Source organism: Hippoglossus hippoglossus, chromosome 17, assembly GCF_009819705.1.
Source record: "Hippoglossus hippoglossus isolate fHipHip1 chromosome 17, fHipHip1.pri, whole genome shotgun sequence".
NCBI lineage: Eukaryota > Metazoa > Chordata > Actinopteri > Pleuronectiformes > Pleuronectidae > Hippoglossus > Hippoglossus hippoglossus.
In genome coordinates this window covers 19,565,480-19,575,543 of record NC_047167.1, presented here as the reverse complement: position 1 = coordinate 19,575,543, position 10,064 = coordinate 19,565,480, and the positions used below count along the sequence as shown (strand labels likewise).

Below are 10,064 nucleotides of genomic sequence, written 5' to 3'. Positions count from 1 at the left end.
ACATCTTATTGCTTTAACCGTTTTCAACGTGATGGAAAGTCATACTTCATTTATTTTGTGAAGATCGGATGGTTTGCATGCTTCCCTATCAAAGTATCTACTTAAGTGCTTTTGGTGGATAGACATACAGAAGTGAATGGTGCTGTCTGCTGCTCAACACTCACACACAATGCAACGTTTTTGACTGCAGCCCCTTAACGCTCCTTCACAGAACATCGACAATGTGAACGTGGAGATAATTAGTTTGAAAAACGTCACTTTTTAAGCGACGGTAGCACTTTGGAGGGAGTTTGTGTGACATGTGGTTTGATTAAAGTGCAATTAGGAAGCGTCACAGCCTGGGGAGTGTTGTCACGCAGTGTCGACACACAGACACGATTAACCGTCATCATAAACTGGCTGAATACATCCGTTACAGTGATGTGATTCCCCTCACTATTCAGATGAAGGATCGGGTGTAAGTGAATGCAAACCATTGTGCATTGGGCAAAGCACCAAAAATTTATTTCAGTTGTACATAGGTTGTAAACATAGTGTAATTACACAGGTTTGAAAGCGGCTCTGGAGTCTATGCTGGCATCGCTGTGAGCTCAGGAGGCGGAGATGCACACAGATCTTGATCAAAGTCAAATCTGAGTCAGGGGGGGGGGAGGAGAGTGGAGGAGATCACAGCCCCTGGGCTCAGCACAATCACTCACAGGAGCCCAAACACTTGGAAGTGCTAATCTTCCTAATCTTAAATTATCATGGCGAAGGAAGGTAATACGTAGAAGGCGGCGGCGGCGGAGGCGATGGCGGCGCAGAATCACAAAAAGAGCACGAATCATTTCTACACCAACAATACAGACGTTCAACCCGACATGTTTCAGAATCCAGTTTTAATATTTTTGGAATGAACAATTCAAGGCACATGAAAACAATTTGTTCATAGTTACAAAGAAGAAAAATCACAAACTGGATGAATTTAACTACACAAAAATGTTTTTATCTTTGTTTGTTAGTCACCACAAATAATGTTCCAACCTGATTTTGTTTCCAAGATATAAGGACGAGGGATGAGGAGCCAAATACGTCCACATTTTGAAAAGAAACAGAGGTAAAACATCAGGGTGAGTAAAGTCTGTCTGGAAGAATAAGCCCTTTCTTACAATATTTATATTACTATCTCATCTTATTATTATGGCTTAATTTCCTAATGGACATACCGACTGGTATGACATGAAAAAAAAGACAAAAATGATTTTAGAGTTAAGTGTCGTGTTCCAGTTTTGTTTGTTATCATACAAGTCAAATAATGAAAGTTATATTATTTACAAAAGGATTATTTTATACTTACAAATAAAAGCTTTTGTCAAAATTACGTCATGAATGTACGATTTCTCCCAAATTTGTTCTTAACAAACATCAAATATATTTATCGATTTTTCTAATATAGTTAACCAAATATTTATTTAAACTTAAAAGAGCTGGGGCACATGCAAGTGTTTTAGGAGTGGATTCGGAAAGGAACAATATTGTACAAAATAATAATAATAATTACAGTTTTATCAAAAGCACTTTTTTGTAGCACCTGGAGCGTTTTGTGATTCTGCACAAAAGCACCTCTGTGGTTGTATTCAGAGCAGCACCTGGAGCATCCAGAGAGGGAGGCGTGGTGGGAGGGGAAGGACGAGGGAGGACGGGGCTTGGGGTGAGTGGATCCTCTCTCTGTTGCTGAAAGTGCGCCACTGTCCGCCACGGCATCAAATGCCCTTTTCCTGATGTCACTCAAAGTCATGTGATTCTGGCCCTACAAGGGCGAGGAGCAGTTTCCCCTGGTCAGCGCTTTCATGACAGGGCCTGGGAGGGGGAGGGGGGGGCACACTTCTTCTCCGGGCTTGAGTGGATCTTCTCGGCAACAAAAGAAAAACACAGGTTTTTTGCTTCGCGGGGAGAGAAGGTAAAAATGGATGTCGGATCTCAGCATGTGGGTGTTGATGTGACCCTGTCCTTCAGCGGGAGTAGGGGGCGTGTCTAGCCGAGGAAACACACGGGGCCGACCTCGAAGCCAAACCTCTGGTTGGATTCCCCAAAGTCATTCAGCATGACGTCAATGATGGGCAACTGGTCGATGCGAGGAGTGTTGATCTCCATCACTGACCTCGAGTAGCCCTGCTTCAGCTGCGGACACAAAGGACACATGAGAACACAGGTATTTAGTGAAGTGGTCCAGGAATGTTTTAGGGAACATGTTGCATAGAACATATTTTACAATGATCCAGCCATGACCTTGATAAAAAAAAGCAGGTACAGAAAAACGGATGGATCTAAAGACAGGTCTTTATTTCTTGTGTTTGGAATGAGTAGGAATTGGGCACTGGAAAACTGTGATTCACTTTTTAAACATTTTAAAGTATGTGTCAGTTCAAATAAATTAAAGGCGACACATCTTTCTTTCTTAATTTTTGTAAAATGTAAAAATGTTTCCCTAAACACCATTAAATGAACAAAAAACGACATATTTCATTTTCCATTCGGGCTGCAAATATATTTATTCAATTTCTGTATTTTAGTGAGTGATTAATTTACTGACCAAGACCAAAATTTCTGAATTTGTAAAGTGTGAATATTTGGTATTTTTGTTTAAAAAATGCAATGAATCAATCGGTTTTAATCATCTCAGACTCACTTTCCAAATTACAAACCATTAAATTGAGCATCAAACTGGTTCAGCTGGTACTAAAAGCCCAGATTCTTCTATTCGATTTTTTGTGTCTCTACGTGTATGAACGATATTTTGTGACATTTTTCTACATATTTGTGAGGATTAATGGGATTTCACAGGATACAGAGACAAAGTTTAACTGCAGACAGAAAATTAGGAAATCAATGTTTACCGAGCAGCCGTCCGTCAGCGGCTTGATGAAGGGATTATTGTCGTACGACATCTCCTCATCGTTGGAGCCCAGGAAGCGCAGCGCCTTGTCATAGTTGTCAGCGCCGGCGTCGTACCAGGCCACGGACTGATGGCAAATGTAAGTGAAGTTCTGCCGTGCGGAGGAGCTGAGCAGCTTCAGGAAGGTCATCTGCACCGTGTTGATGGTGTTTTCTCCCACGTCCACGTAGTTCAACTAGAGACGGATAAAAAAAAGACGGTAAAAAGAAGAAAAAGAAAGGGAGACAAGTTGTAAAGAAAGAAGCAGATAGAGGATAAATGAGAGGATGCAGAGAGGAAAGGTTAAAAGAAAGGTAAGAGTGAAGGAAAGAGGAATGAAGACATGATGAAAAGGGTAAAGGAAGGAGAAGTATGACGGAGGAGGAGGAGAGGGATCGGTGGGAGAGAGTTACTGTAAATGAGACTAAGTGATGAAGCAGAAAAATGGAAAAACGTATCTAAAGTGGACGTGAGAGCGTCGGCTGGGAGGTGATGAAAAAGAAAATAAGAAGTCGTCGGGGTTCACTCACAATTTTTCCACGTTTAAATTCACTGAACCATGAACCTGGAGACTCCTTGGGCCAGTTGGATATTCTGACCTACAACACAGAGCAAAAAACTTGAATTCCTGACAGTTACCGTGCAGAGATCTTTAAACTTTTCACAAGAATTCAGAGAGCAAAGAACAGTAAATCAGAAATATTGGTCCTGTTTTAATCAGGTACCGACGGAGCCTTTTACTCACTCCTGTGGATTTCTTATCTGGGTAGATGCACGTTTCTCCTCCTGCTGTGAAGTTGCAGAGCACTTTGATGGCGTCTCCTATGCAGCCCTGGTTTGGATCGATCCAGTATTCGCCTGGGAGAGAAGACGCAGCCATGAGACGCGGACAAAAGGCGGAAAGTTGAGGCTGCTGCTGTTCAATTCTCACAGCGTCGTCCTTGACAAGATTGCTCTACTTTTTAAAAAATAGACTGGTGTGTTATGTATTTCAGGTTTGACACAAACCATGAGGGAGAGTGTGAACAGTTGAGGCTCCAACTTTGGTTTAGAAACGATTAATCGTTTAGTTGATTGTTATTGAGATCATCAACTATCTGTATTCTGGGTCATGACGATATGTTCCGTCACATGGAAGATGATATAAAACACACGTTTAGACACAGGTCACCTTCATCCTGAGATTGCTCCTCGTGCAGAACCGAAGACTTTCCCTGAAATTTATGTGCATGTAAGGAAAGAAACGAGCTGTGGTGCCTCGTGAGTTATGTCCGTTTCCACATATAGACGATATATTATAAACTCTGTGCACTGGGTCGATTTGGTTCTTGAATAACGACCATTGACCCAGCGCTGTATTAAAGAGTCCCGACTGAAAATCATTGTCTCTTGTGTCTGAATTCAACCTTTTCCTTCATCTCCAAGAAATAACTGACCGTCATTGATTGAAATACGATTAATTAGCCGCTGTTTTGAGTTGATAAACCATTTGCTACATGCCAAACAAGCTGGACATTGAGAGGACACTGGTTAGAGGTGGTGATGGTCGCCATTTTACCGTCTGGGAAGTCGGGCTGACTGAGGTGCAGGTCGTTGCAGGTCCTGGCAGGATTGTCCTGGGTGCCCATTGGGAACTTCATGCGCTCGATGTCTTGCTTGAGGTTGTTGAGGGATCCAAAGACATCCTCCATTCCCTCCATGCCCACGTCCACGCCGTAGTCAGACATCGCCTCGTCTCCCTGCATGTCAGCCTGTCGCCTCGTCCTTCTGGAAGAGTGCTGCATGGGCAGCGGCTGGATGAGGTCACCAGGTGGACCCTGAAGCGCAAAGGTGAAAGGTCAAGATTATTCAGAGATGGTTTTCTGTGCATGACTCGTCTTTGACATTTTCACGATCAGTTATTCTGCCAATTATTTTCTTACAAAATCAATTACTAGACACTATAAAAATATAGATTTACATCATATAGGTGTTGATTCGTTATTGTTAATAATTCATGATTGATGATGATTTATCATTTATTATTATTTATTAGGTATTTTCTGATCATATTATCATTGTTAGACGTTAAGATGATTGAACAGGAAACCTACTGGAGGTCCGGGAGCTCCAATCAGTCCAGTGTCTCCCTTCTGACCAGTTGAACCCTGACAAAATAAAACACATATATATCAAATATCATTGACACAATCATAAAGGGAACCGAGTCTTACACACATTTCCAGATGAATGATGTAAAACACTGAAAATGATAGAAAGACGACTTACGGATGATCCCTTTGATCCCTTCTGTCCTTGAGAGCCCTGTTGACAAAGTAACATTAACACGTGAGCAACAGCCGCGATGCAACACAAACACGTTTAACTGAGAGGAAGTGGAACTTACAGCGATACCAGGGGGACCAGGAGGACCGAGAGGACCATGGAGACCACCGAGACCCTGATAGCACATAATAGAGTCAGAATCCAGCAAATGGAGATTTCGTTTTAAGATGGTATTTGATCGATGTGTTTGTCCAAAATGTCTTTGAGTTTGATCAGGACAATAAGGTTGAATATGATACACAAGTACATTTTAAATATTTATATACAGTACGTAACAATAGGGTGCACATTTACATGAAAATAACCAAATACACAGACTGACTGCATTACATACAAACTCTTTAAACATGTGATGAGAGCACTTTGCCCTTTACATGTTATATTTGAATTGTTTGTAGAACAAAGATATCTTCATGTCATCATGTTAATAAACCGAGCCCTGTTCATAGTTTTCCATGACAACAGTATATACTACATGAGACACAGAGATTGACTTACAGAATCACCCTTGCCACCTGAAAGACCCTGAGGTCCAGGCAGACCTCTGTCTCCCTTCTCTCCGGACTCACCAGGGGGTCCGATCAGACCAATTAAACCTGGATGACCCTGGAGAAAGAAGAGAAAGCGAAAAAAAGTGAGACAAAAAACAGCAGAGAAACAAAAAGCAGACACCAAAACAATATTTTCCAATTATCCATCTGACAGAAAGCAATTTTCAAATCCACGGAATGTAATTTTTGCTCATTTATCACCAGTGGAAAGTAAAAGCCATTTAACTTTAGTAAAACTAAAATGCTAATTCACCTCCGGCTTTATGCACAACGCCACACGACCTCACACACAGTCTTATTTCTGCCTATAAATAATTAGAGTGTTTATGGTGGTCGTCATATTTAACAATAGTGGTCTGTCGCGGCACCTGCTGCTGTGCAGAGTTATGGCCATCTGCGTCTGACTACTGCATGCTGGCATTTAACCAATGACCATTACAAAGATGATATTATTGGACTTATACATATTCATCCACTGCATCAAATGGCCGTGTGAGAAACTCCTCACAGAGCCGAGGCTTTCATCGTCGCACTGGGAGCGAGTGAACAAAGAGATAGAGGCAACAGGCCCGGACGTTTGCTCACTTTGGAGGCTTCAGATAAGGTGCATACGCAGATATGGGAAATACACAGTGAAGCAATTTGAGATTAGCATCATAATAACGTCTTGCCTTCTCTCCCTTGTGTCCAGAGTCACCTTTCATACCGGGAAGTCCAGGGGGTCCCTGTGGAGAGAGGGGATCGGGTCGTCAAGCTGAGCTCACAGTGATATGACTTTGCATTATTTTTTACAGGGCAGAGCAGAGCTGAGCATTCAGGTCGACTCGTCTGCATCTATCCTGCAGAGCGACTGAAACAACAGCTGTAAACAACGCAGCATGTAGCAGACAGACATCCTCTAATAAGGAGTGGGCAGGTACAGTATTTTACATTCAGCACATTTCTTGACTTTTACAGTAACGAGCTTCATGCAATGAGTCGATGCAGGTTTGACAGGTTTCTAGTTGGGAGGTGGAAGGAAACGTCTTACGAGAGGTCCAGGAAGGCCGTCCTGACCAGAAGCACCGGGGAGGCCTTGCTCACCCTGAAAAAAGGGAGAAACTAATTACAGTACAGGCTTAATAACATGAGAATCATTAGAAAACTGTTTTGCATTTACAAGCAATTCTTCCATCAATTATAATCTGGATTTTCTGATGACAATCTACTCACAACAGGGCCAGGGATTCCACGGAGTCCCTCAGGACCAGACTTTCCATTGGGACCCTGAGGTCCCACAGGTCCGGTTTTCCCAACTTGTCCCTCTGCTCCAGCTTCGCCCTGTTAAACAAAGGGATGGTGTCAGAAAATCAAAATTACTTCCCTTTTCATGGTCGATAGAATTCCCTTCTATAAATATTTATCTTATATTTAATGTCTGTCATCAGTATTTGTTGTGTGTGTCCTTGCCGTAAAAACAATAAAAGGCATCTTTGCTCCACAGCGCTACTAGTGGTCAAAAACTCCAAATCATTCCTTTAATACAGGAATAACAATAGAATTGGTAATGCCAGAAATGTCCCATGATGCCTGAACCACACATGTCACAGTAAATGTCAAATACGTCTGACAGTAATTAATAATCAAAGCAATCTTGTATTCGTAAGTCACATTGTTTGATTTCATGGTTTTCTCTGACAAAACCTCAGATTAGATGGATTCAAGGATTTGTACCATCTGCACAGATCAAATGTTACCAGAACTCTTCTTCTGTCTCTGAGCAGGAACAGCAGGTTTTTCTTTTTTCCATGTATTGAATTTCCACAGATGTCATATCAACTCGGAGATAAGGACGGGATTAAATTGTTCTGACAACCAATTAGGCCTGGATGTGACACTCAGGAATCACCACCCAGACTTTGTCTTGTCTCCATCACGTCAACTCTAATCCTCAATGTGGATAGAATGAGTGTCATCGTGTGTGTGTGTGTGTGTGTGTGTCTCTCTCACAGTGTGTATTTGTGTAAAAGAGAATAAAGACATGGAGAAACAATAGAAGAGGCCGTGTCTGATATTCGTCAGGTTTCTGTCTGTGCGTTGCTTTGAACCGTCTGATTTGGAGACAGTTTCTTTTAAGCCTCACATACACAGCTTCTATTTGATGCTTCTTCAACTGTGTACACACGTGGATCTTAACAAAGAAATCGAACACGCTGCAAACTTCAACAAACACCATTGTTGCTTATTTGAGATTAAACGTCCATGAACATCTGTCTGAGCCGGAATGTAGGAGAACGGGTTTGAACCGGTGTTGTTCTGCTCTCTAGGTTATCAACTTGAAATCTATTACAACATTTTGTTGTGTATTTATCTATATGTAATACTAATGTATTAATTGATTTACAGCACTAAATCTGTAATCTCCCCCCAAAAAATCAGACAATATTTCTTGGAAATAAATACATTCCAAGACGGATTTCTTGGTAAATAGCAATATCCTTAAAAAACTAAAATCAATTCCTGGAAAAGTTCAATGTCCATAATGTTTATTGTTGAACTGTCGATGCCTGTGCACAAATTTCTCTTATGTATTAGATGACTTTCAGGTTCAGTAGATCTGAATGACCGGACCTCTGTGGGTTTATCTGACCCCAGTACACACCGTGATGTGAGACGTTGTCATTGTTGCTGCATTTCTTTGCTTCATTATATTCATCCTACTTTGATCCCAGCAATAATCAGAATCACATTGTAATTAGGCCAGTGACTTACCTTGGATCCCTTCTCTCCCTGTTTGCCCTCCTGACCCGTTTTTCCTACAGGTCCCTTAAAAAGAAGAACAACAAAGCCATTAAAACTCATACATGAATTTGTTGAAATAAACAAACACATCATTGAAAAGTAACACAGCAATTCACTGTTCAACCTTTTCCGACCTACTGAAAACAACACAACACAGGTCATTATTGAACCTGACGTGCAGGAGTTCCGTGCACACTCTGACTGTCCAGCTGAATAGTCTCTGACCTTCAGTCTTTGCAAAGAGAGAAGGTTACGCGGGGCCACACGACATCAGCGCGGGCAAATTGCCCTACATCGCAAACACACTAGGCTAAAAGCACATCAGCATTTTCACCAAACAGCCTCTGGTCAGAACCTTGAAAGTGGGCTGTCATTTGCCATTAGACACCATAATCAAACAGACCAAACAAAAGCCGTCCGTCTTCAATGTAGGTTATGAGCCTCGCCAACTGTGTTTGTGCATTAGTGGATGTGTGCTGAATGTGCGTGTGCTCGTGCTAATGTAGTCAAGCGGCCACACGCATCAGTGAACACCGAAACCTGAGTCAATTTAGAAAAGAGACTAACTCAGAATTACGCTGGTGAAGGATGGAAAATCATATCACAAACTCCATTAATATGGACATGGACCTGGGCTCTAATTTGCTCTGTAGCTGGATACCTCCCCTTGGAATACAAATTCTGGAACTAAGAATATTTACTTTCTCTGTACAATCAACGGTTCAGGTCTGTTTTTAAACTGAAACCGTCAGAGTTGTATTGTAACACAGGTAGTGTAGTAATAACAACCAATTCTATACTAATTCTACAAAAAATCTACTGACAATATTAAAGACAAGAGGACGTGTGCTGACCCATATGAATGATAAATTATTATACCTCACATTAGATGATTAGTATCGATGCATCAATACCGACAGAGTGGTTTATTCTTGTATTTGGCCAAGGTGGAGTTGGTTTTAGCTACTTTACATAAAGCTTGTTAGAAGTAGCAGTAAAAACGTTCTTGTGTAGTTCTGCTACACAAATTTGTATTCAGTCCTTTTCTTTAATCTTTCCTTTTTTTGTAAATAATATTTTCTTTTCACCCATTGAACAGATATTTGGATTAAACTCTCTGAAATCTTAGTGGGACCGAACAAAGGACAAGAGGCTTTAACTAAACACTGCTTTTTATTTGTGGACAACAAACCCAAATGGTTGGAAACCACTGGTTTATTAAATAATGATTCATGTATTCAATTTTAGAAACATACAACTTTACTAAGGAAAATCTACAGCTTTTAAAAAAAGGGAAGGTGCAGTAAAAATACATAAAGTCCCTCTGAAATGTAGTGAAATAACTAGAATTACAATGTAAGATTAAATGGAAATATTGCCAATATATGTTAGGGTAAGGTGCTTGTTCTTAGTTACTTCTCAGCACCACTTATTCATAATCCAAAGAAGAAAATCTGTTATTCGTACTTAATGCATTAATATAAAAGAGAGAC

At 41.0% G+C, this 10,064-nt stretch overlaps 1 protein-coding gene across 2 annotated transcripts in view; it reads right to left on the bottom strand.

The window, feature by feature from the left end:
• Nucleotides 1-478: 478 nt before the first annotated feature.
• LOC117777751 (collagen alpha-1(XI) chain-like) overlaps nt 479-10,064 on the bottom strand; it is a 77,489-nt gene continuing 67,903 nt past the window's right edge. The window contains exons 55-67 of one of the 2 annotated variants that reach the window (XM_034612660.1): nt 8,542-8,595; nt 7,003-7,110; nt 6,821-6,874; nt 6,462-6,515; nt 5,738-5,845; nt 5,301-5,354; nt 5,183-5,218; nt 5,008-5,061; nt 4,473-4,731; nt 3,660-3,772; nt 3,445-3,513; nt 2,877-3,110; nt 479-2,160 (exon numbers count right to left, since the gene is read on the bottom strand). In XM_034612660.1, coding sequence (XP_034468551.1) covers nt 2,014-2,160; nt 2,877-3,110; nt 3,445-3,513; nt 3,660-3,772; nt 4,473-4,731; nt 5,008-5,061; nt 5,183-5,218; nt 5,301-5,354; nt 5,738-5,845; nt 6,462-6,515; nt 6,821-6,874; nt 7,003-7,110; nt 8,542-8,595 — 1,344 coding nt within the window. In that variant the 3' untranslated portion in view covers nt 479-2,013. The remainder of the gene's footprint in view (nt 2,161-2,876; nt 3,111-3,444; nt 3,514-3,659; nt 3,773-4,472; nt 4,732-5,007; nt 5,062-5,182; nt 5,219-5,300; nt 5,355-5,737; nt 5,846-6,461; nt 6,516-6,820; nt 6,875-7,002; nt 7,111-8,541; nt 8,596-10,064) is intronic. The other variant, XM_034612661.1, reaches the window with a different exon arrangement.